The following is a 27713-nucleotide window of genomic DNA, read 5'->3' on the forward strand; positions in this document are numbered from 1 at the left end:
AGTTTTGATTATAATTTATAACAGGCAACACAGTCAGGGCCCATTCACACCACATGCAGCGTATGCTTTTTTCTGCATCAAAAATGCATGGAAAGTAGGTTAAATGGGTTCCAATGGCATAGTTCACACCAGTGCAGTGAGTTCCAGTACTTTTTCGTTCCAGAAAACAAAGCACAACATGCTCCTTTTTTCCTGCACAGAACTGTACTGAAACACGGTAAAAAAGCCTCAGAAACACACCAAACCCCAGTACAGTGGGAAAAAAAAAAACAGGAAAAAAGAAAATAAAAAGCACCTAGAATGCATTAAAAATGCACCAGAACGCATAAAAAAAGAATTAAAAATAAACATGCAGAAACTAATTCTGAGCGGATCTGGAGGACGTTTTTGTGGTGTGAACGGGTACTTAACAGATGTAATTAGTTTTGAAAAATTGTATTCTTGATGGCTAAATAATGGCTTTGGGTGACATGATGTGCACGCGACTTGCTCTCCTCCCTCCCATGTGACAGCACCAATACTGAGCGACTGCCTGCTCAGGCACTCTGTGCTCTCAACAGAAGGGCAGTAGTAGGGTTGTGTCAGCACTAAAGTGGATCTGTTACTTTTCCCTGTATAAACACAGCACTGATTCACATTAACCAAATAAAGTCCTGTTTTCCCAAAACTATTATTTGAGTACATTGTTTTACTCTCATTAAAGAAGTTTCACAAAACCACAATTCTCACCATTGATGTGTGGCCAAAGATGGAAGGTAGCACTTCTAACCAAAGATTCATCAACCCGTCCCCCAGTTGGATTGTCCACATATTGTCTTCCCTGTTCCAGTGCATTTAAACACTCTGGCCAGGCATCCGAGCTGTCTACTCTTACTTTGTCATAGTTGCAGGTGGTTCCATCAAGAAGATATTCTCCTTTGTTATATGATAGGTCCCATGTTCCTCCATTGTTTGTGAAAGGTTTAGTGCACTGACTCTGGAGAAGCAACAGCAGGCCAGATGGAGGTGGTTCCTGGCTCCTCCATGCTGCTTCCTTCATATCAAACCTTCTTTCCACTGCTTGCCCAATATAGGATGATCTGCCAAAAATGTCCATCTCATCCTCTATAAAGAGGCCAGAGTGGTAGCCAAGTCGACGGTTGACAATGGCACTAAATCCACAGGTGCAGCGATACTGGTCTTCATTCGAGGAGTCCGGAATGTAGGTACCTACATCAGATCCTTTGATGTTAAGATTACAGGCACATATGCAACAGCTATCAAAATTCCTATCCTTGAAGATGTTTAGAACTGAGTCAGACAGAAGCAAAGTAACATAAAGGCTGTGGGCCTCAGGAGCTGGATGACTGCTGGCTGGGTCAACAGAACTCAAGGGCCTGGTGGTGGATGGGGTGGAAGCTGGAGAACAGAGGTCTGTACTGTCATACTTTACAGAGCCTTGTCCACTGGCCCCTCCAGCTCCTTTTGGAGTTCTAGGAGTTCTAGGTGTACGGGGAGTAGGAACAGAAAAACGTGGAGTGGCTGGAGAAGGCAAAACGCCACCAGTTCCCCCATTGCTGGCAGGAGCTGCACTGCAAGGAGCAATTGGAGTGTTGGTTTGTGGAGTATTTAGTTGCAGGTAGTCAGGATCTGTTAGACTGCCCTCGCTTGGCACATTCCTATAAAGAGAAAGTGGATACAGTTGAGCAAACAAGGCAAAAAAGTTATGCAGAAAAATAAAATGGGCAGGTTAGGAGAATATGCAACCCCCCCTTTTATTCCTTTCTTCTTGCTGTCTTTCTTTGTCTAAATCGTAGGACATGCTACTTGCTGTGTGTCAGTTGTCAAAAAAACCTGCTTGTATTTTGGAGCGCTACTGAAGTGCTACCGACTTGTGTTCCTGGTTGGGTTTTCTTTCTTTTTATTTTCTTCTTTTGCATTTAAGTTTTACCTTGGAAAATACTTAGTACGCAAGCAAGACTCTGCTTAAGAGGTATTGTAATCTCGCGTCTACATGGCTTACTACTATGGCGAGCATTTATAGTAAGGGGGTTCCCCCCATGATGGGTTGATATTTATGGTCTTGTTGACACCCTTATTACATGCTGGGATAAGCTTTGTCTCCGATGCACCTCTGTTTGTTATCATTATTACCTTTTTGCAAGATTTTCTGTCTTGCTGAAGTACGCAATAAAAACATTAAACTTTAAGAATAAAATAAAAAAAGTTTACTAATAGATGAATACATTTTTTTACTTACATATAACCATCTCTGTTGAAAGGAGCAGCTGGCGGCAAAGGAAGGTGTTGCACTTTTGGGGGAGCAGCCCAGGAAGGACGATATATGCAAGCATCTGGGATTTTCAAGGAAAGCAGGCACTGGCTGGGTAAAGATTTTAGAGGCGCAAACATAGAAGAGCCCAAGAAAGCCTGATAGGAAGGGACTTTGTACACATAAGAATAGTCCTACAGTTTAAAAAAAAAAGAAAGAAAAAAATGTAAAAACACGACTGTCCTGTGTAACCACATAAAGACATATAGTTATGTATGTAAAAAAAATACAAATGCACAGACAAAAATAGCCCACTGTATGAGCAAAAAAGACACATGCCTTAATTTCTTCTGGCTTTGGGCTGCATAGGCCTTCCTCAACTTCCATCTTGAATTCTATGTGTTGCATGGTGACAAAATTGACCATTGGACTTTCCATCATGCCAAGAGCTGTTGTAGTGTCTGAACCTACACCATCCTTGTATACCATGATGGGGGAGAATGCAGGGTGCTGCTCCAGAGATGGTGGAGTAGGAAACATCCGCTGCAGGTCAGACGCTGCTGCAAGACACACAGCCAACATTGTGATTAATTATCTGTCTCAAACATAACAGGATTGAAAGCATGCATGCGCTGTACTTCTGCCTCTTAAAATGTGAAATTAGGAAATTGCAACTTAAATCATGTACTGTAAACACGTAAAGCTAAAAGAACAAGAAAAGCTTTACAATATAGTACCGTAAACAGCTGCATGTTCTTTTTGCAGCAATGTATTTAGCATAGCCTTTCTTGTTTTAAAGTATGCATAGTTTTTTTTTTTTTTTTTGTTTTTTTAGAGAGATTAGGAAAAAAGTTAGAACCCCTGTAAAGTTTTTTTTATGAATAATATGTTTTAATTAAAAGAAGAAACATGGAATATACAAAGGTTGCTCTAGAAAAAATCATAAGCAGAATAAACTGACAACAAAATATTTGATACAGAGCGATAAAGAGGTGGAAAAGCATCTCGGTATCTTGTGTTCCACTCTTCACAAGTAAACATATGGTAACATGGAGAAAAGAAGTTAGGAATATGTAATAAAAAAAGAACATACTACAATCCAATTTTGTGTATCAATATTAAAATGAATCCAAATTACTATATCAAATTGCTTGGGAGTGTGGCAGTGAGAAAAGTAGGCCTAGCAGGTATTATGTCGCTGATATCTGGAGAATAATAAATTCAGCAGGCCCGTGTGAGTGTCCATCTTTCTGCTGCCATAATATTATCCACTGTAGCTTTCCACTCAAGTAAAGAAGGGCACCTTTCCTGTTTTCACTAGTGAGGGATAAGACACTTTGCATTTAGAAAGTGTGCCATATGTGCATGAAATGGCCTGTATGTGCAACCTTGCCAAAAGGAAAGTGCTCAGGAACATAGCTAATTTTGTTGGGTTTAGAACCACCTGAATATGAACTTGTAACAAGATTTTAGGTGCTGATAGAAGACAGGGTCCAGTTGAAAATTTTTAGTTTTCAGTCACTGGGGAGTTTGCAGTGAAACTACCCTTTCAATTCCTTTAGAACAGTGGTTCTCAACTAGAGGTCGACCGATATGGGTTTTTCTCTGGCCGATGCCGATATTTAGAAATCGAGGTGGCCGATGGCCGATATATGATGCCGATTTTTTTGGGCTGATATATTAGGCCGATTTTTTTTTTTTTTTCTTTTTCTTTTTTTTTTTCCCTTCATCATCTCATAAAATCTAATAGTTAGACCCCTTTCACACTGGGGCGTTTTTCAGGCGCTTTTGGGCTAAAAATAGCGCCTGTAAAGTGCCTGTAAAACGGCTCCCCTGCAGTCTCAGTGTGATATCCCGAGTGCTTTCACACTGAGGCGATGCGATGGCAGGATGTTAAAAAAAAAGTCCTGCAAGCAGCATCTTTGGAGCGGTGTGTATTCCGCTCCTCCACATTGAAATGAATGCGCACCGCTGCCGAAGCGCCTGCAAAGCGTTTCGGCAGCAGCGCTTCATGGGCGCATTTAACCCCTTCCTCGGCCGCTAGCTGGGTTATAAGGGCCCCGATAGCAGCCAAATAGCGCCGCTAAAATGACGGTAAAGCGCAGCTAAAACTAACAGCGTTTTACCATCAACGCCTGCCCGCTTCAGTGTGAAAGCAGCCTGAAGTAATAAGTGATACAGAAAATTTTTTACATTTAAACATTTATTAAACAAAACAAACCTCCAATCAGTTCACTTGTATGTATAATTTAGATTAAAAAAAAAATAACTATATCTTAAATATTAAATACACAAAAACAGGTAATCAAAACTTTTGGACGAAAAAAAATGGGCTAACTTTACTGCTTATTTTTTTTTATTTTTTTTTATTAGTGTATTTTTTTTTTTTAAATTGCGTTTGAAAGACCGCTGCGCAAATACCGTGTGACATAAAATATTGCAACAACCGCTATTTTATTCCCTAGGGTCTCTGCTAAAAAAAAATATATATATAATGTTTGGGGGTTCTAAGTGATTTTCTAGCAGAAAATACAGGATTTGATTTAGTCTTAAAATGGTTAAACTGAGAACTCCTCCACATGGAGTTCAACTCATTGATAAAAGAACCTGAAGAGATACAATGTATCTTCTTATCAGACTTGGCAGGCTGCCCAGAGGAGGAGAGAATCCTCTCCACAGATAACTTCAGGAAACAAATATCAGCCGATATATCGGTTGACCTCTATTCTCAACCTCAGTCCTCAAGTACCCCCAATAGGCCATGTTTTGGGAATTTCTTTTAGATAAAATAGCTGTCCAAAATACCAAGCCATTGACTCTGATTTAAAGCACTTGTGCAAGATAATGGAAACCCTGCAAACATGGCCTGTTGGGGGTACTTGAGGACTGAGGTTGAGAACCACTGCTTTAGAAAGTAAGGATCTTGGGTGGGATGAAGATCTAGCAGCAATCTACACATCAAGAAGAAAATGTTTGAAGTGTCTGCACAATTTTTGTACATTTTTTTAAATACCATATATGGGTGTGTCAATGGGTCACAAGGGAGTAAATATTTATGGGAAAAATAGGAATCACAACTAACCTGTAAATTTCATATCACAGTACAGAGAGCAGCAAAGTATTCATAGACCCTGTGTTATAGGCTCATACCAACAGCTGATTATACACTAGCAAAGCTTTTGAGGACACACCTCCTGGGTGTTGCCCCTATAACCCTACCCCACTCTGTGAATCCTCAGTTTTGTATAAAACAATGCAGAATAACAGAAAAGAGAAAGTAGAAGGGAGGGTGGCCTTTGACCTGTACAGTAGGTGACCGCGATATTGTGTCAATCTCGCCGCACTTCTCGGCGAGATTTGACACCTACGAGCCCCGTCGCAGGGGCCAGCGCCGAGATGGCTCACTCATCGCGAAAGGAAAACTTTGTTTTCCTTCCGCGATGAGTGACAGGCAGTGCTGACAGCTGTCTGGTATGAATCCTGAGGCGGGAACACCGCGCCAAATTTTAAATGAAAAAACCGGCGTGGGTTCCCCCCTCGGAGGCATACCAGGCCCTTAGGTCTGGCATGGATTGTAAGGGGAATCCCCTATGCCGAAAAATCGGCGTGGGGGTCCCCCCCAAATCCATACCAGACCCTTATCCGAGCATGCAGCCCGGCCGGCCAGGAAAGGGGGTGGGGACGAGCGAGCGCCCCCCCCCCCCCTGAGCCGTACCAGGCCGCATGCCCTCAACATGGGGGGGTGGGTGCCTTGGGGGAGGGGGGCGCCCTGCGGCCCCCCCACCCCAAAGCACCTTGTCCCCATGTTGATGAGGACAAGGGCCTCTTCCCGACAACCCTGGCCGTTGGTTGTCGGGGTCTGCGGGCGGGGGGCTTATCGGAATCCGGGAGCCCCCCTTAATAAGGGGGCCCCCAGATCCCGGCCCCCCACCCTGTGTGAATGAGTTTGGGGTACATGGTACCCCTACCCATTCACCTAGGGAAAAGTGTCAATGTAAAAAAAAACACACTACACAGGTTTTAAGAATAATTTATTAGTCAGCTCCGGGGGTCTTCTTCCGACTTCGGGGGGTCCCCTTCCGACTTCTCCCGGTGTTCGGCCTCTTCTCCCGGGCCCCACCGCTATCTTCTTCCAGCTCTATTGCCAGCGAGGGGCCCGGTCTGCTGCCGCTGTCTTGTCGCCGCTGTCTTGTCGCCGCTGTCTCGCCGCTTCTTCTCTTCTTTTCTTCTTCCCCGATGTTGACACGACGCTCTCTCCGACTCGAATGCTGTGTGCGAGCTGCGGAGCCATTTATATAGGCGGTAACCCCGCCCCCTTACGACGTCATGGTCCCAGCATGCGCAGGGACTCTGGCGTCATAAGGGGGCGTGACCCCAGAGTCCCTGCGCATGCTGGGACCATGACGTCGTAAGGGGGCGGGATTACCGCCTATATAAATGGCTCCGCAGCTCGCACACAGCATTCGAGTCGGAGAGAGCGTCGTGTCAACATCGGGGAAGAAGAAAAGAAGAGAAGAAGCGGCGACAAGACAGCGGCGACAAGACAGCGGCAGCAGACCGGGCCCCTCGCTGGCAATAGAGCTGGAAGAAGATAGCGGTGGGGCCCAGGAGAAGAGGCCGAACACCGGGAGAAGAGGCCGAACACCGGGAGAAGTCGGAAGGGGACCCCCCGAAGTCGGAAGAAGACCCCCGGAGCTGACTAATAAATTATTCTTAAAACCTGTGTAGTGTGTTTTTTTTTACATTGACACTTTTCCCTAGGTGAATGGGTAGGGGTACCATGTACCCCAAACTCATTCACACAGGGTGGGGGGCCGGGATCTGGGGGCCCCCTTATTAAGGGGGGCTCCCGGATTCCGATAAGCCCCCCGCCCGCAGACCCCGACAACCAACGGCCAGGGTTGTCGGGAAGAGGCCCTTGTCCTCATCAACATGGGGACAAGGTGCTTTGGGGTGGGGGGGCCGCAGGGCGCCCCCCTCCCCCAAGGCACCCACCCCCCCATGTTGAGGGCATGCGGCCTGGTACGGCTCAGGAGGGGGGGGGCCGCTCGCTCGTCCCCACCCCCTTTCCTGGCCGGCCGGGCTGCATGCTCGGATAAGGGTCTGGTATGGATTTGGGGGGGACCCCCACGCCGATTTTTCGGCATAGGGGGTTCCCCTTACAATCCATGCCAGACCTAAGGGCCTGGTATGCCTCCGAGGGGGGAACCCACGCCGGTTTTTTCATTTAAAATTTGGCGCGGTGTTCCCGCCTCAGGATTCATACCAGACAGCTGTCAGCACTGCCTGTCACTCATCGCGGAAGGAAAACAAAGTTTTCCTTTCCCGATGAGCGAGCCAGCGCGACATTCACAGTACCCTGTCGCCGAGAACCAGCGCGATGGTATCGCGCTGGAAACACAATCTCGCGGTCAGGTACTGTACTTTACTACCAGTACTATGGTATTTATGCAACTTTGATAACAGGCCCAATGACAAGGGTCAACAGAGCCAACTTTAGTGTGTCACTGAAGATTGGACATCCACTTAGTAGAACTTTGAAAAAGTATGAACAGAGAACCAGGTGGCATCCTTGCACATCTGGGCTACAGAGCCCTGGTACTGAAATGCAAAGGAGTCGGAATGGGCCTGTAAAAGCACAAGAGATTTGTTCTTGAATGGTAAAGGTCAAGCAATCAGATTTCTTATCCATCTCATAATGGTGGACTTGGAAGCAGGGTGTCTCTGTAGACGCTAATAGTTCTATGTCCAGGCAATGAAAAAAAATTTGGAGCAGGGCAGTAGGATGGTAGAACTATGTCCTCATTGAGGAGGAAGATAGCACCTGGGCGCAAGACAAACTTCTCGGTATGAAGTATGAGGAACAGCTTCTTACAGGAGGAGGGGGCCACCAACTCAGAGACATGTCTGATGGACGTGAGAGCAACCAAAAGGGCTACTTTACAGGAGAGGTCATCTAAGAAAATATACCTGATAGGTTCAAAGGGTGATTTTGGAGGGCAGAGAGAGAACCAAGTTGAACACAGGGTGCTGCAATAAGGGCTAAATGTGAGATACACCTTGAAGAAAAGTTTTTGCAAGGGAGATTGAAGTTAGATGTTTTTGTAAGAGAATGGAGAAGGCCGAGATCTGTCCTTTAAGGGTGCTTAAGGCCAAGCTATGGTCAAGACCTAATTGCCGGAAGGCCAGAATGTGGGGCACAGAGTTATCTCTGGGACCGAAGTGTCTGTGTTCACACCAGGCTAATGAGGATTTCTAGGTACAATATAAGTTTTTCTTGAAAGTGGCATTTCTTGCTTTCTGCAAGGTAGGAATGACAGACTAAGGCTGGCCATACGTGGATCAAAACTGGGCCAGTTCAGCAGGAACTGATTACATTTCGATTGATGTATGGCCGTTTCCATTAATGAGAAGTCAAATGTGGGGATCAGCACAGTTTTTTTTTTTTTTCTTCAGCCAGCTAGGTGAATGAAAAAAACAGTGATGCATGGCCAGTTTAAGAGACCCTCGTATCTTTTAAGACCTGGGATTCAACCACTATGCCATTAAGACCATCTATCCTATCTTGCATCAGATGTGAAGCAGGATGGAATAGATAGCCTTGAGATAGCAGACATTGCCTGTTGGGAAGAAACCAGGGGTCATCTAATAAAAGTCTGAGTATTTCAATGTACCAGGCTCTTATGGGCCAGTTTGGTTCAATGAAAATTACCATTTTTCCATCTAGCTCAATTTTTTGGAGCAGACAAGGCAGATATCTCACTAGGGGAAAGGTGTAAAGAGGTGGTTTGTTGTTGAATCTGGTGGCTAAAATATCTATATCTGGAGCTCTGTTTTTCTGACACATCCGACTGAAGATGTCTGGGTGAAGGGCCTTGATCCAAGCAGTGGCAGCTGAAATGGTCTTCTTTCCCAAGAAGTGGACAGCAGAAATCGCTGGACAGTGAGTCTCCGTCCATCTGGCTTGCTTACTTCAAGGTTGCATCACTCCTAGTTACCCCCCCGTTGGCTGATGTAGGCCACAGCCATGGCTTTGATTGATTTCTGATAGGGTGTCCTTGCATTTTTTTGTGAAAAGGTAAACTTACACTTTAAATAAAACTTTATCTTGATATGTGCAACCTAATTTTCAAAGACCATACCAATCTTGAAAAATCTGCTACATATAGCAATTCAAAGCTGCTAAATAGGTTGCTTTAAAGTGGATGTAATCCCTCACGTATACCCAGAGAAGTGAACAGCCTCACATGATACACAGAGATGAAACAAATCTCCCTATATAAGTTTTACATGTATATCTACAGTCTTCATCTGTAAATATCCTTTAGAAAGTGCTCTTAGTGTTAGAGTTTTTCTCTTCCTGGTTAGCACTGGGAGTGGATTGTTGGCATACAGCCAAGACAGCCAATTGGAGGAAAGGCGTGCACACGCCCCCTCTCCTCATAGGCAAAGGAAGAAAGGAATGTGCAGAGCTCTGCTCTAAGGCTGGCCATACATTATTCAATTTCCTTTAGATTTACTTTCAATTATGTAGTGCAAGGGCCTGCCTGATTGCATACAAACTGAAAGTGTTTAGGTTTGACCTCATATTATATGGTTTTGGTAAATCTAAAGGAAAATTGTACAAGAAAATTGTATAGTGTATGGGCAGCTTTAGATGGCAGGCTGACTGCTAATCTATAGCAACCTCCGCTGACACACACCTCTATCTCCCGTCTTGGAGAACAGGAGAGATGTCATCAGGCTGATAACAGAGGAATTGAGCAGGAGACAGCTACGGGACATAGTGCTTTGGAGAGAAATAAGAAAACACTACAGATATGTACCCAGCTAAAATTTCATGAATCAGATTTACATCCACTTTAATAGTTGGAAATGCATCACAATTACTATCACACCAAAAATTTTCCTGCACTCTCCTAAACAGCAGATAAGGTACCAACTGTGCAACTGAGAAAAAATAGCTGCAGCGTGTCCATGCTGCACAGGAAAATCATCTCATTAACAAAGTTATCTAGTATACACGGGTATTTTTTTTCAGTTCAGCCAGTAGAATAAAAGAAAGACAGATTTCTCCATCCACAAAAATGAGATGGATAAAGGTATCCCCCCTGCTGGAACATTTTATTCTGGCACTATCAGAATACACTGCTCAGCAGCTGCAGCTGTTGAATGAAAAAGTTAGACCAACTTGTCTTTTTGACAGACGGTGATTTAACAATCAACTTTTGTCCAACAGGGATGGTCACACACTGATCTAAATCAGTCCAGGCCCTGCTGAACCTAAAGAAATTTTTATGAGTTTATGGCCAGCTCAAGCAACATTTACAGATCCAGAGAGATCATTAACATGGCTTACTTATCGTTAGGATTAGAAAACAGCAAATTAAGAGATAATTCCTTATATACCCTGAATCTCCTTGAACGAGCAACATACATTACACTCATATGGTAAAACTGAGATTTATTTATAATAATTTAATCAAGTCCCATTTAGAACAAGATACACGTTGACCAGTGCAATATAGAGATAGGTAAAGTTTGCGAAACACTTACTTGGTAGATATGGGACAGTTGCTCTTCCTTCGTCTCTTCGATCTCTTCGATCTTCTGTCCCTCCTAATGGCACCTTCACTGCTCGGGTCCCTGGTGAACCAGCCTTAAAGATAATTTACAATAATGTTGGCTAGATACACTTTAAACCTATATGGATTTCATACCAATTCATTATTATCAATATGCAATAATCACTAAGTATATATGCGATATAAAGATTTGGCAAAATAAAAATAAAAAAAATAAAACAAAAACATACCAGGTCCTCATCTTCAGAATTATCAAATATGTTGTCCAGATCATTAATGGAGGGAGCCAAGTCAGTAACCTGCGTGAGGCTAGCTGCTATCCCGCGGTCCTGCCGTGGGTCTACAGTTGAAGTAAAAACGGATAGTAAATATGTATTTTACTGCCACCTATATATCACCCATTTAACTAAACACAGAAAAATCTCTAATTACAGTGATTTATGCTGAAAGGTGTCTAAATCTTACACTTCCATTAACAAAATTTTGTCCTTTTCTGCCTGCAAGCTTTGTGACAGACAACATCTTTAGTAGTTGACCTGCAAATTATCTACACTTTGTTTATAGTAACAGATAGATATATATATATATATATATATATATATATATATATATATATATATATATATATATATAAGCAAAGACATGGACAAAAAATGCAAAATAAGTGCAACTTTCATTTGTTTCATGCATAATGTATTCCGTATAATTAATACTATTCAAAATATTTCCACTAAATAGATTTTTTCTAATTTATCTCGAGTACAAGGACCCAAAATATGTGTTGATTTTGATACACCGTATGGATGATAAAGTGCATATATTTTGGATTTCTAGATTTCAGGCATTTTCCAGTACAATGTTTGTAGTCCATCCATGTTACCCCAACAATTCATATTTCTGATATATGTCTGTTGTATCATGTACTTGTGTTAAAAAGTATCTTGTTCTCTTTGTATTGCTTCCCGTGTGTGAAATACCTGGTGATCCTGCCACCACCCCAATCCGCAAGCCTGGATTTCTACTTGGGATGTAGTACAAAGGTTATCAAACTAACAGTTAAATAAACTTTCACTATTCGATTATCTTGAATCAACAAGTCAAGTAGCCCAGTTGCATTTGAAGTACCAACCTGTCTTGGATGTGGGACTAAAAATGGACATGGCATCTTTCCCATCAGGCACTGGTACAGAATGTTCTGCTGGTGATGCATCCTTCTCAAATTCCTCCTCCCCCTGAAAGAATACAGATTTGGTTGAGAAAAAAATACTTTAAAGAGGAACTTCAGTCTCCTCACATAATGTGTAATAAATAAATCTTTGTCATCCTTAAGCTTCCCTCCAACCACTTTGCATATTATTTTATATATACTGTGATTCTGTACTTGCCAAATATGCTGCAGAAATCTCCCTCTACTGAGTCTGACTGCAACCATTTTAACTGTGGGCAGCTGAAGCTGCTGCCTGTTCACTTCCTTGATTTACAGTTACACAGACACACAGAGGCCCACCTCCAGCTCTGCAGCTCTCATTAGCCCTCTTATGAATCACCCCCTCCCTTCTGGCAAACTCTCACGAGAGTGAGAGAGAGAACTGTGCATGATGTCATAGGCCTAGCCTTTTTTTCCAGACAAGAAACAGGAAGTGGGCTGTATAAGGTATTTACTGGCAGAAAAAAAAATGTTTTACTATTCAAAGTTAAAACAACAAGGGCAGAAGATTTAATAGATGGAAAGATGAAATAATTACTGAAGTTCCACTTAAAGTATTTGTAGACTGTTTTTTTAAAATAACAAACAGGTTTATATTTACCTGCTCTGTTCAATGGAAATGTACAGAGTCACCCTGAACCTCCTCTATTCAGGTCCCCCACCAGCACGCCTCCTTTCTTGGTGTGCCACAACAGGAAGCCAGTTCCAATCATGGCACAGATGCGGGCTCGATCCAGAGCCACACTGCCTGTGTCCATAGACACAGACAATGTGGCTCTACCCCACCCCGCTCCCTCTTCACAGGATTTGACTGACAGCTGTTCTCAATCAAGCGAGTGAGATCAGGGAGAAAAGAGAGAGCAGCTACAAACAGGCAGCAGCGCTGGATCGAGTGAGGGCTCAGATAAGTATAAGGGGGGGGGGGGGCATACTACTACCTAAACATTTTTTGCCTCAATGTAAGGAGTGAATTAAGTTAAAAAAAAATGAACCACTTTAAATGTAGCAGGTTCTCCAGATGAAAAATAGGATTGTTCTACTAACCATAAAATCCTTTTCTTAGCGATCATAAAGGGACACAGAAAGTTTTTAACTATTGGATTATACAGCAACCTACAGGAAGACCAGCAAAACAAACAAAAATTTGTAGTTTAGCCCTGCATAACACTATTCCAACACCAGCATGCCTAAGTTTTGCAGCAGAGAAGTTTTAAGAGCATGTTCATAAACAGAGGGGTTAGACCTGTCTCTCTCAATGGACCCCAATAAAAGGATTATTACACTGAGTTAAAAAAATCATATTTTCATTTTTGTCCAGTGAGGGACACTGGAAAACTTTTACCTTCATGAGGTCGTAAAGCAATCCAGTTTAACTGAGGGGTGGGCAATAGCAAACAAATGGTTAACAGGCCCACAAAAGGCAGATAACTGTGGACTGCCTGCAGCTCAAATAGCCGCCTGAAGGACCCTGCATCTAAAACTGGCAGCAGATGAGGCCTGATCATCCACATGGTAGAAGATAGAAAATGTGATCAATAGACAAGGTTACATCATTCAAAATCTGAAAAACTGATGTTGAAAAGCCCAAGAGGCACTCACAGATCTAAACAGAGTATGCCAGGTTGTATCCAGCCATAAATTTCTAGGGTGAGACGGTCGTCATCTTTAATATTATGTTGGCATCGATTGGTACAAGTATATAATCGAGGAGGCCCACGCTTCGCATTATTTTGGTCTTCCTGAGAATGGTAGATTGGAAATGCTGGAACCTGATCCTTGCGACTATAAGCTTGGACAACAGTCTGTCTGAGCCTCTAGGAAATAGTGGGCTGAGAAGCTGTCGCACCTTTACGGGACCATCTGGAATATCAGAGAGGGTCAGTCTTTCTCAAGTAAGCAGTGGCTGAGAGACTCAACCACAGGCCTGAAACACATATAGGCAATGAGAGGAAATCTCATTCTAATGAACTGGAGCCTGACTGAGTGACAGAAGTTGATGCAGTGATTGAGGTGAAAGACGAATACTAGCTTAGGTACAAAGAAACTTCTGGGACTTAACACCACCTTGTCCCTGTGTTAGACCAGAACGGATTCTTTACAGGATAAGGCCACCAGCTTAGACACCTACCTCAGAAAAGGTGATGGATACAAGAAACACCACCTTATCGGTAAGAGTGGAAAGTTCAATATCTATGATGGGTTCAAAGGGCGGATTTTGAAGTGGCGAGAGAGCCAAATTCATATTTCACAGCGGAATAAACAGGAGGAACTACAGTGGCTTGCGAAAGTATTCGGCCCCCTTGAACTTTTCAACCTTTTGCCACATTTCAGGCTTCAAACAAAGATATAAAATTTTAATTTTTTGTGAAGAATCACCAACAAGTGGGACACAATTGTGAAGTGGAACGAAATCTATTGGATATTTTAAACGTTTTTAACAATTAAAAAACTGAAAAGTGGTGCGTGCAAAATTATTCGGGCCCTTTACTTTCAGTGCAGCAAACTCACTCCAGAAGTTCAGCGAGGATCTCTGAATGATCCAATGTTGTCCTAAATGACTGATGGTGATAAATAGAATCCACCTGTGTAATCAAGTCTCTGTATAAATGCACCTGCTCTGTGATAGTCTCAGGGTTCTGTTGAAAGCGCAGAGAGCATCATGAAGACCAAGGAACACATCAGGCAGGTCTGTATTACTGTTGTGGAGAAGTTTAAAGCCGGATTTGGATACAAAAAGATTTCCCAAGCTTTAAACATCCCAAGGAGCACTGTGCAAGCAATCATTTTGAAATGGAAGGAGTATCAGACCACTGCAAATCTACCAAGACCTGGCTGTCCCTCTAAACTTTCAGCTCAGACAAGGAGAAGACTGATCAGAGATGCAGCCAAGAGGCCCATGATCACTCTGGATGAACTACAGAGAACTACAGCTGAGGTGGGAGAGTCTGTCCATAGGACAACAATCAGTCGTACACTGCACAAATCTGGCCTTTATGGAAGAGTGGCAAGAAGAAAGCCATTTCTCAAAGATATCCATAAAAAGTCTCGTCTAAAGTTTGCCACAAGCCACCTGGGAGACACACCAAACATGTGGAAGGTGCTCTGGTCCGATGAAACCAAAATCGAACTTTTTGGCCACAATGCAAAACGATATGTTTGGCGTAAAAGCAACACAGCTCATCACACTCAACACACCATCCCCACTGTCAAACATGGTGGTGGCAGCATCATGGTTTGGGCCTGCTTTTCTTCAGCAGGGACAGGGAAGATGGTTAAAATTGAGGGGAAGATGGATGCAGACAAATACAGGACCATTCTGGATGAAAACCTGTTGGAGTCTGCAAAAGACCTGAAACTGGGACGGAGATTTATCTTCCAACAAGACAATGATCCCAAACATACAGCAAAATCTACAAAGGAATGGTTCACAAATAAACGTATCCAGGTGTTAGAATAGCCAAGTCAAAGTCCAGACCTGAATCCAATCGAGAATCTGTGGAAAGAGCTGAAAACTGCTGTTCACAAACGCTCTCCATCCAACCTCACTGAGCTTGAGCTGTTTTGCAAGGAAGAATGGGCAAGAATTTCAGTCTCTCGATGTGCAAAACTGATAGAGACATACCCCAAGCGACTTGCAGCTGTAATCGCAGCAAAAGGTGGCTCTAGAAAGTATTAATGCAAGGGGGCCGAATAATTTTGCACGCCCCACTTTTCATTTTTTTATTAGTTAAAAAAGTTTCAAAAATCCAAAAGATTTCGTTCCACTTCACAATTGTGTCCCACTTGTTGGTGATTCTTCACAAAAAATAAAAATTTTATATCTTTATGTTTGAAGCCTAAAATGTGGCAAAAGGTTGAAAAGTTCAAGGGGGCCGAATACTTTTGCAAGCCACTGTATATGAACAAACAACTTAATCATGGCATGGCAAGTCAATACTCTCTAGATCAAGATAACAAGAGCTGAGATATGGCCTTTAATAGTGAAAGAGGCCACAAGTTGGTCCAGATCCAGCTATAGGAGAGAGGATTTGTCACATGCCAATTGTCCATGCTTAGATGTAAACAGCAGAAAAGGCAAAACCTGAAGTTCTGCCCAGGAGATAATCTGCTCTCTCTTTTGCCACAGGGAGACCTCTAGTTCCTCTATGATGCTTGATGTATGCCACTGCCATAGCATCGTCTGACTGAATCCAGATTGGATGACCCTCCAGTCAAACAGTCCAGCACTGCAGGGACAGCCAAGTCATCCACAACTACAGGACATTGATTGGTTGCAGAGATTCCTTGGACATACAAGAATCTTGTACCATCACAGCTGTCCAGGACTCCTCCATAGCCCAACAGATTGGTATCCATCGTGAGGCTTTTCCATAAGACAGGAAGGAAGGACTAGGCAAACGCCAGAGCCGGATTCCTGAGCTACCAAGCCACGGACAACCTGAACCTTGGCGCCAGAAGAGTCTATCTCTCCAGGGGCTAGGCTAGACTGACTTGTCCCAGGATGACAGAATGTTGGGTTGTAGGGGTCTGTGGGGGAACTGGGCAAATGGGACTCTCGAATGAGGCTACCATAAGCCACGGGACTTTCATGCAAATACGAAGCGTCAGGTGATACGTGGACTGAAGACTTTAACTGTAGAAAAGCGGTGTTAGCAGCTTCCCTTGGGAAGACAAACTGGCTACAGCTGTGTGTAGGACTAGAACCAGATGCACCTATAATAGATACATGATAGCACGTAAGTTAGCAAAGGAATGTAGATCTTGTAATGGGAAAAGAGGACCCTTTCTGTACGTTCACCTTCACTTTCTTTTATTTTTATATAATTCTTTTTTCCCCTCTCTATCTCCCCCACTTCCCCTTTGCCCCCTCCCCCCCTTCTGTGCCTCGCTGACTGGGGTTCCGTACATACCTTATGTATGGCCGTCTGCTCTTGTCCTCTCCTCCCCCCCCCCCCCCTTTTATTTATTTATTGGGGGTTTTGTTGTTGTTTTTGGTTCTGTTTGGATTAGGTGGGTGCGGTTTGGCTGGTTTTATATATTGTATAGAATATAACCTATTAAAAAGGGAAAAGTGATCTAAGATAGAGGAGTAAGGATGGATATATACACTTTCTCAACTATTTTTTTTTTATAGAATTGTGTGGTTTGTTATAAATGAAAAAATTTAATAAAATTGAATTATATATTTAAAAAAAAACAAACAAAAAAAAAAAACCAGATACTCCAGGTTAAGAAATCAGTTCCAGTGCCAATTACTGAACATTTATGATCTATCTTTTGCAAGGTTTGAATAGTTAAATGTATTATATGTTACAACCACTTTAAGGCTACCTTATCCACCAGAACCTGTGCTGACTGTTCCCCAAGTAGGTGATTATCCAGGTTTCCTACAATGGAAATGCTCTGGGAGCACAGAAAAGCTAGCTTGTTGGTGAACATCCAAGGTGCAGATAAGAGGCCAGGTGGTAGTGCCACAAACTGAAAGTGCAGAGGACCCATAGCAAAGCACGGAAATCCCTGGAACGGTACATGCCCTGTTAGCACATGCCAGAAGTTCCCTGGTGGACAGAGGCAAGGGCAGACTTGGTAGATTCCACACACGTTCATAGCTTTTAGATCCAAGATGGGGCAGATGTCCCCTTAGGGTTTAGGAATCATGAGAGCAAGTTGGAGTGAAATCCCCAAACCAATCCTTCCAAAGTAACTGGGACAATGATCCCCTGATCGAGAAGGCCCGCTAGGGCTGCCTGGAGATCAGTTAATCTGTGTGGTGTCACGGGAAGATTGAATTTGTGGATGGGGGAATCTGTTTTTTTTTTCCATTCAACACAGCCTTCACTTTCTCCAGTCCAAAAAGAAGGGGAGGGAAGCCCTGTGGAACAACTCTATACTCTGCATTTTTTTTATATTCAAGCAGAATTATCTTTTATGTCAAGGGGTAGAGCTTTTTCCAAAATCTGGTACACCCCCCGATATATCTGGCTAAAGACATCCATAAAACATCTCTGCCTTCTGTCTAGTTGAGACTGGCGTTGGATGAGCAAACTAACAAGTACCTTATGTTTCCTAGAAGGGTCTCGCTCGGTTCCAATCTTGCATTTCTTGCTTGTAGTAGTGAAACTGTACTTAATGTCTCCATCTTCAAATGTATAAGGATCAGAGGAGTCACCAAAACCTTCACAGGGATGGAGAGTAAGCTGTTCCACATAGTTGCTCTCTGCTACAACCGGTCGCTTCTCATCCAAGACTTTGAAGCGCTTGTTGGGCTGAGACAGGAGCCTAAAAAATGAGGAAATTTGTGGTGAGAAAATATTGCAGAATTGTGATTGTGTTGTGTTTGGAAAGTACAACTAAAAACTGTCCATCTCCACAACATTTATTTTAACAAAATACGTTACTCTATGCTAGATCAGCAATAACCTCCAAATAACAATCGGTCTTGCACCACTGCTCACCTTTTAAGTGCAGTACTCTCAGATCCAACCTCTGGCTTGGTCTCGTACCATTCTCCCTGGATTTCTGGTGGACGAAAGTCTTGGCTGCCTACATTTGGAATCCTGTATCCCTGCCACTTGTTCTCTGCTTGATGGTTCTGAGGAAGCCCAGCACAGTACAAACTTGTTTCACTAATTTCTGCCATCATGGACATGCCAAGGCCAGCAGCCATTATCGTCCTATCATCAAGTGGTTGCATTTCCAAACCATTAGGATAAAGATTCGAGACTGCCACCTCTTGATCAGGCACTTCAACCTCCTGTTGTGGTGGCTGAGGGCTAAGCGTTGGGGGCATAGGGGAAGCAGGTGAATGTGGGGAATCTGTGGGATGGACTGGTAAAAGCTGTTCTATTTCCCCTGCAGGGGGCTCAGTTGAGAACTGCCTGTTTGTGGTTGTCGACCCATTTGCAGGCTCTGTTACTTGGCGCTGCTGCACAGTTTGTTCCTGCGCCAAACACTGCTCATTCTGCGAAAGAGGAGATGGGCGGTGGTGAAAAGGAGTAGTGGCTTTTTTCTGCAGCTTCTCTGCCTTCTCCTGGCGATCATTAGGTTTGTGCTTGGAAGATGCAGAAGGCTGAAGGGAAGCATTACTAGAGGAGGGAGTACCTCCCACGCATGCCTGGGAAACCGAAGGAGGACGACTTGCACTCTGTGCACCACGCTGCTTGGCCAGCTTGTGCCTGCAGGAAGAAAAGTCAAATTTACTCACTCAGCAGAAAACAGAAGTGACTTTTAGTATTTAAACAAAGAATGCATCTGGCAAACCCTATACAAGTAAACATTGCCAGGCCAAGTGTCGAGCAGTTACTTGGTGTATACAGGTAAGCACAAGCAAACCACTTTCCATTCTATTTAGCTATGTGCTTTTAATGGAGTCTCAATTCATTTAGTTTAGGTTTCATACTTATGTTATTATGGTCAGGAATAAAAAAAAATAAGGTTTTAACCACTTGCTGACCAGCCACCGCAGTTATACTGGGGCAGGTTGGCTAGGCTGCGTGAATCGCTGTAGCTGTACGTCGGTCCCTTTAACAGCTATAGTAGGCCTGCATCGCCTGAGCTGATGCGCATGGCCAGCGGCCACAATGTCCGCCGACCACCGCTCCTCAGAGAGCCAGAACGGGGATCTGTCAATGTAAACAAACAGATCCTCGTTCTAACAGGGGACTAAAGAGAGTAGTGATCAGGAACAGCGATCTCTGAACTCCCTGTCAGTACACTCCCCCCCACAGATAGAAAAACCACCCTAGGGAACACTTAATCCCTTGATCGCCCCCTAGTGTTAACCCCCTCCCTGCCAGTGCCATTTATACAGTGATCAGTGGCTATTTTTCGCTCTAATCACTGTAATAATGTCATTGGTCACAAAAAAAAAGTGTCAAAAGTATCCGATCTGTCCGCCGCAATGTCACAGTCCGGCTAAAAATCGCTGACCACCACCATTACTATTAAAAAAAAATTATAATAAAAATGCTGTAAATATATTTCCTATATTGTAGACGCTATAACTTTTGCGCAAGCCAATCAATATATGCTTATTAGAATATATATTGATGAAAAAAATGGGGATTAGAGATCACCAAGAAACCTTATAAAGGAACACCATGGGCTTAAAAAATCTATTTTATCGAATATGGTTAAAATGAATTAGTGCAAAAAAAACTACCACTGATGCAAACATTAAAAATGACAATGTTGTCAAACTCAGAGACCTGCCAGCAGCACACTTCATACAACCACCACATTCAGTCCACACTGCAATAAGTCTATGGGGATACATAGGCTCTTCCACAGTCAGTGGGATAAGAAAGGATGAGATTATTCAAATGGTAAAGCCACTCAGCCCACAGAGACCTGGTAATCTTCCAATCAAAAGGGTGCAGCAATCCACATAGAATGCCGCTGAGGCTAAATGTTCAATGAAACTGCAATGAGGTAAATACAGGCTGGATGGGGAGATAGGGGCGGGGTGGAAATGGGAGTAGCTGGTTGTATCTTGGATAGGGTCTATGGATAAAAAGCAGAACCAGTCACATAAGTTGGTATAAGTCAAATCCGAAGAAGTTTGCTGATAGGTGAACGAACTGGTCAGCGTGATGTCACCACGCAAATCTGGTGATCCTCCCTGACCCACCCCGCCCAACTATTGGGGAAGCAGGTTCGCTTTGCAGGACATCAATTTCTCCGGGCTATTGGACTATGAAATAGGAGCTGGCAAGCACGGACTGCACACAGCATGGGGATTTGCAACATGAGACGGTGAGCATACTGATGTACAGTGGCTATACGCTGCCCAGTGAATGGCTGTGAATCTCCTGTTGTAGGGTTGACTTATACCAACTTATGTGACTGGTTCTGCTGTTTATTTATAGAAGCTATGCAAAATACGGCCAGCTACTCCCATTTCCATCCCGCCCTTATCTCCCCATCCAGCCTGTATTACCCAAGAGTGGCCCAAGATTTAAATCAGACACATCCAGAGGTGAGGAAGGCTGTGCTTTCTTTTAAGATATAGTACACATTTCTGTATTTAAATAGATAAATAAAAAGATGAAAGACCTATTAGTAAAAAATACACAGATATCACTTTAAAAAATTATCAACAAAAAATAAAAAGATAAACTTTTTTTTTTTTTTGTATTTTTTTTGCTAGAAAATTAGTTAGAACCCCCAAACATATACTTTTTTAAAGCAGAGCTGTTGAGAAAAAAAATGGTGGGTTTTGCAATTTTTTATGTCACACTGTAATTTGCACATTGCAGATAAATACACCTTTTAAAATTTGAATGCAAAAAAACACAATACATAATCCAATTTTTTGGTAAAATATAAATGATGATGTTAAGCCGAGTAAATAGATACCAAACATGTCATGCTTTAAAATTGTGCAGGCCTGTGCAACGGCAAAAAATAACATAAAAATTCTACTATCCATAAGTAACGCTTTAAAAGCCTTTACCACATTAGATGTGCAGAGGAGGTCTAGTGCTAGAATACCTCACATGTGTGAGAAGTCAACATCTACATATCAATGCTCATTGGCTGAGCCAAATCAAAAACCTATCCCTATCATAGATAGGAGTATATGTGCTTTTTTTTTTTTTTTAAACAAATAGTAAACAGAATAGCCGGTTAGTCCAGCTAAAAGTAAACCTCCCTTCCCTCCCTCCCCCAGGGGGTGTCTGTTTTCAGCGTTGTATTTAGTAGGATACACAAAGAAATAACTCTGTCCATATTGAGAAAATACTATCTTTGCTCTCTGTCATTTTTTTGCTCTCTGACCTCAAACAGTATAATGGTCTATCACCCCTCCTCCTCCAGCATGTTGTCAGAGTCCACCCACCTAAACTATACCTTCCTGAACTTCTTGGGGGCCTCTCTTGCTTCATAAGTAATTTTATACATCAGCATTTATTATTTTTATCCACATCCCCAGGGTCAACAGTTCGTCATGTATCCAGCGTCTGGCAATAAGTTTCCTCACACCAAAGAATAGAATCCTAAGGAACAGTTTTGTATATGCATTCATTTCCTCTTGGTCAAAGATGCCAAGGAGGCATCATAAGGGGGAGCAGATATTAGAAAGATCAAACTGGTCTGAGATAAATGCAGTCACCTGTAACCATAGTGGTCCCACTTTTTCACATTCCCAGACCATATGTAGGAAGGTACCCTCTGCCCCCCTTGCATTTATGGCAGAGAGCAGAGTCTCTCCTTTGCATTCGGTAAAGTCTAGCTGGTGTATAGTACTGTTGGTGAAGGTAACGGAACTGAATCATTTTGTCTATAGAGGAGACGACAGACACCAAGTATGTGTCCAATACCTCCTGCCACAGTTCATCCGACAACTCCGGGACAATGGCCATCCACCGCGCCATAGACCTAGAAGTTGTGGTCACCACCCCCGGACCCACTGCCCCATAGTATCTAGAGATTCGCTTAGCTGGATAAATCGGAACCTTCTCCAAGTCCGTGTTCTGCACTACAATTTCACCCCCCCCCCCCCCCAAATTGTGCAATTTCTGCATGGCGCAACTGCATATATCGAAAGAACCAGGACCTGGGCACTCCAAATTTTTCTCTTAGTTGTGCAAAAGTACAAAGATGCTTATCCTGATATATGTGATGCAAATATTTTATGCCATATCTAGCCCAGCCAGGTGCTGTGCCCATCTGGTAATTTTAGAAATTCTGTAAGGGTTCTATTATACCACAGGGGGCTGTTTGGAGATAGCTACAAGGGATCGTCTTTTCTCCGTTTAGAGCATAGGTGAAACACTTTCCCCGGGAGTGCCATAACGGAACCCACCTCGCTCCCCGGGATCCCTTTCCTGTATAACATATTTTGTAACATTTCCTGAGAGGTGGCAACTGCTGCCTCCAAGAGGGTAGTGGCATTAGGCGTTAGCGGAAATAGTTGCCAGTGTAGAAAGGATAGCTGTGAAGCCATAAAGTAAGACCGTAGGTCAGGAAGGGCCATCGCCCCCATTGTAATTGGTAACTTTAAAACTGCCAAAGATACCCTGGGTGCCTTGGAACTCCACAGGAAACCCACAATAATGGAGTCTATGTGCTTAAAGACACGTAGTGTCACAAAAACCGGGGAATTCGAGAGAATGTATAGAAACTTAGGAAGAAAAATCATTTTAAACAGATTTATCCGTCCCATCAGGGTGATCAGTAAATTATGCCATTTCCGTAAGTTCTCTCGAAAATTTATTACAACCGGCGTTAAGTTCATCTCAAGAAATTTAGGGATGGGAAGCTGAACCTCATTCCCCAGATACCTAAAAGAAGTGGACAACGGGGTGGGGCAGTCCAACGGGACTACCACAGCCTTGTTAATAGGGAAGAGGGAGGATTTTTTCCAATTGATCCAGAATCCGGAGTAATCCCCAAACTCCTGAACCAATCGGAAGGCTTCTGAAAGCCAAGGTCCGGGATCCTGCAGATATAGCAACATGTCATCTGCATAGAGCGAAACTCGCTCCTCAAACTCCCCAAGTCGGATACCAGTTAAATGTGGAGTAGCTCTCAATTTTACAGCCAGGGGTTCTATTGCCAGGGCAAACAGGAGGGGTGAAAGCGGGCACCCCTGCCTGGTGCCCCTAAAAATAGGAAAGGGTTCCGAAATAATGCCATTGACCCTCAGTCTCACCACCGGGTCTGTGTACAAGAGCCGTACCCATGAAATGAAGACAGGGCCAAAACCATAAGGCTCCAGGAGGTGGAACAAATATGTCCACTCCACCGAATCAAAGGCCGTTTTTGTATCTAGGGAGGCCACTATTCTGGTCCTGGAGTTGTCATGAGCAGTCCAGAGATTCACAAAAAGTCTCCTGATGTTCATCTGCGCGCACCTTCCCTGGATGAAACCCGTTTGATCCACATCCACTAATTTCAGGATAACTGATTGTAGCCTACTCGCCAATAATTTGGCCAAGATTTTTGTGTTAACATTCAACAGCGAGATCGGACGATAGGAGTCACACTCTCGAGGGTCCTTCCCCCCTTTGGGGATCAGGACAACCAAGGCTTCCCTCATAGAAGGAGGTGGTCTACCATCCGACCTAGCTGCATTGAATACTGTAAGTAGGCGTGGGGCCATACCATACCAAAAAGTATCATACCATTCCGAGGGGAGGCCATCTAGACCAGGGGATTTCCTAGGCGGAAAGGAGGCAATTGCCTCCTCCACCGTAATGCCAGTTTCTAGAGAAGAACTGTCCTCCTCCGTCAACCTAGGCAAATCAATGTCTGTTATGTAAGTCACCAGTTTCTCCGTCCTCAGAGGAGCACAAGAGCTATATGATTCTTCATAGAATCGAGCAAATGTTTTCAGGATATCGGTTGAGTCTCAGATTTCAACTTTGGAGTTGTCATACACTGACTTAATGTAAACCGGAACATATTCTGGCCGCACCAAGTATGCCAGGAGCTTGCCATTCTTGTTGCCAAATTCAAAGATTCGTCTACGCTGTGCAAGGTTAGATTTTGTGGTAGATCAGTTAGAACTGTCTTGTACTCCCTGGTTCTGGCCCGTAAAGTCAGTAATCTCTCCCTAGTGGGGTCTCTAACATATTCTGCCTCTGCCAGTGTCACCTCCGTCTCTTTAAGTTGGACCGTAGAAGCCAACTGCTTCTTAAAGCCGTGTACTTCTGCTATAAACACCCCTCACAGCGTGGCCTTAAAGGCCTCCCCATTGGAGAAGTGAGGATGCAGAATTACCATTTTCTGCCCAGAAATGCTTGATAGCCTCTATACACTTAATCTTTATATATTCCTCCTGGAGCCAACTAGCCTCCATTCGCCATAATCGTAGACCAGGCTTTGGTCCCAAATTAAGTTCCAGTATCACGGGGGAACGATGAGATAGGGCTCTGGGCAAATAGGAAACTTCCTTGACCAACTCCATACCGTCTCCCTCAGTCAGGATAGTGTCTATCCTGGAGAGCGTCTTATGCGTTTCCGAATAACAGGAGTACTCCCTTATACCCGGATAATGAAAACGCCAGACTCTAAAACCATGAGAAGACAGCCATCCCGCAAGAAGGGTCGTCGTGCCAGATGCCGCTCCCAGTCTATCCAAAGCTGGATCTGATACAGAGTTAAAATCCCCCAATATGAATATCCTCCCCTCCGCCACCTCATAGGTAGTCTGTAGCATATCATCCAGATGAGCAAGCGAAAAGGGAGGAGGTACATACACATTTACAATCGTTAGAAATCTATTCATCACCTGCACCACCAATACCACAAACCTCCCCTTAGTGTCAGTCCGAACTGCATGTAATCGATATGGGCATAGCCTTGGTGACCTAGGTAGAGAAACCCTTCACGTACGAGGAGTAGGTGGCATGGTATGCCCCGGCAATAGGTGCCTACTTTAAGGAGAGAACCCTGGAGACGTGTCTCCTGAAGTAACATTATATGTGGTTTATGTTTTTTTACATAATCAAATATCAATGAGTGTTTGAATTTTGAGTTGAGACCCATTACATTCCAGGTCAAAACTTTAAGACAAATCTCCATGACAGATAATTTTGGTATAGGGGGTTCCCTCCCCCTCTTGTGAGGTAACCAGCCAAAGAAAAGGGCTCCAGTCTTCCCCCACCATCTGCAGAGCGCAATGACAGAATGCTGGGAGTGATCCCTTGCTAACACACCGAATTTTGATATTCCCTACCAAAAACAGACATAAAATCCCCAACATAAAGAAAACCCCTTCTTCCCCGACCCCCCCTCCCCGCACCCAGCCCCAACATGCCAGGCACTTTATTCCCATAACCCGAATTCAAACAGGCAGCAGAGATGCAACTAAACCTGTCATATAGGGCAGGTTACCCTAGAGCACTCATGCCTCTTCGTATCCAAAAACAAAAAAAATATACAGAGATACAAAAATAAAGAACTTTTTTGTAGTTCAAAAAAACATGGAAAAAAAAATGCAGCATTAAGAGCAGTCTGCAGAGTATGCACATCTCACTGGTACAGGTCAGCAGCAGTGACAATAGTACCATGGACCTCCCATGTCAGCACCCTCAGGCAAAGGTTGCCGTCCACACAAGAAAACTTAAACATATGTTCCAGGAACAGGTCTTCCCATGGTGAGATACCAACAGTGTCAGTTCTCTTTTTAAACAAAAAATTGAGAAAAAAAAAAACATACAGTCAGGTACAGGATTCGTTCCAAATGGGCAATAAAGATCAAAAAATGGAAAACAATGGGAGTCAATCAAAAAAAAGTCCCTGTCATTCCCATTATTATTCTCTCACCCATAACTTGCTCCACACTTTTTCATCAGGGAGGACAAGAAGAGGCTCTATCTCTCTGGCGACCACGGGTATCCAGCCACTTTGAGGCCTCAGTATGATTGGTGAAGAAATACGTTTTCCGATTTTCCACTACACGGAGCTTGATCGGATAACAGCATACTATAGGATCAGGTTGAGGTCCCTCAAGCTTTTCTTTACAGGCTGAAAGGAAGCCCTCTGTTTCTAGGTGACAGCAGAAAAATCGGGGTATATCGATATTCGATTGTCATCCGACATCAACTCAGGGCCTGTTCTGGCTCCTCGCAGGATGTTCTCCCGGTCCCAGGAGTGAAGCACTTTCGCTATCATAGATCTGGGGGAGCCCAACCTGGGATACGGTGTGCCCGTTCAATGGCAAACATTTTTGTGAAGGTATCACGTGCCATGTTATCTATCAGCCATTTCTCTAGAAGTTCTTCTGGGTGCCTCCCCTCCACTCCCTCCGGGAACCCCACCAGCCTGATATTGTTCCTTCTCATGCGGTCTTCCATGTCGGCCATCTTTAAAGTGTGTTCAGACAAAATCTTTTTAGTCACCAGTGCAGCAGTATCTAAGGGCCTGACAGTATCTTCCAGAGAGGCAACACGGCGGTCAGTGTCCTGTGCCTTCACCCTTAAGTTCTGCATGTCATGTTTCATGAAGGAGAACTCCATCCTAAACATCAATTATTTTATTCTGGCATCCCTGTATGGCCACCATGATCTGGGTCAGGGATGGCTAATCCTCCCCCTCCACCTCCCTGTTAGCACTGACCCAGTGATCTCTCAGTCTATCCAGCGATCTCCCCCTTCTCAGCACTGCTGCCCTCTGGGGCTTAGGACTCATCCTGTCCTGTGGGGGAGACGCCTGTAGCGGTGCCTCTACGGATCCCTGAAGCAGCGGCCATTCCTCCTCCCCCTGTGTTCCGACGCCATTTTGCGAGCCCCAAGTGAATTGTGCCAGCCGTTCTCCGGTCGTCTTCGGCCACGGAGGGCCATATTTAACCATCCCCGGAGGTGCCTGAGGGGTCCCTGCACTCCCCAGCAGTGCAGCTCAAAATTCGGGTGCCACTGTCCCAGGATCACTGCAGGATAGGCAGTCTGCAGATGGAGCTCTGGTCTCACACTCCTCACATGCCGCATGCTGGCTCCGCCCCTGCTTTTAAATTTTTTTATCACTTTTATTGCTGTCACAAGGAATGTAAACATCCTTGTGACGACAATAGGCATGTGACAGGTACTCTTTATGGAGAGAGCTGGAGTCTATAAAGACCCCAAATCCTTCCTCTGCCCTTCAAAGCATTCAAAACACCAAGATCTGTGTTTTTGAATGCTTTTGAGTTTTTAAAAATGGTGTCTTGGACATCCAGGTAAACTGGAAG

The 27713-nt window shown here is 43.9% G+C and overlaps 1 protein-coding gene across 1 annotated transcript in view; it reads right to left on the reverse strand.

The window, feature by feature from the left end:
- MED13L (mediator complex subunit 13L) overlaps positions 1-27713 on the reverse strand; it is a 235598-nt gene that overhangs the window by 36025 nt on the left and 171860 nt on the right. Inside the window, exons 10-17 of the mRNA XM_073630346.1 lie at positions 18499-19218; positions 18100-18322; positions 11966-12068; positions 11067-11176; positions 10808-10910; positions 2591-2811; positions 2240-2445; positions 730-1658 (exon numbers count right to left, since the gene is read on the reverse strand). Coding sequence (XP_073486447.1) covers positions 730-1658; positions 2240-2445; positions 2591-2811; positions 10808-10910; positions 11067-11176; positions 11966-12068; positions 18100-18322; positions 18499-19218 — 2615 coding nt within the window. The remainder of the gene's footprint in view (positions 1-729; positions 1659-2239; positions 2446-2590; positions 2812-10807; positions 10911-11066; positions 11177-11965; positions 12069-18099; positions 18323-18498; positions 19219-27713) is intronic.

The sequence above is a fragment of the Aquarana catesbeiana genome, linkage group LG01 (genome assembly GCF_042186555.1).
Source record: "Aquarana catesbeiana isolate 2022-GZ linkage group LG01, ASM4218655v1, whole genome shotgun sequence".
In the NCBI taxonomy this organism is placed as follows: domain Eukaryota; kingdom Metazoa; phylum Chordata; class Amphibia; order Anura; family Ranidae; genus Aquarana; species Aquarana catesbeiana.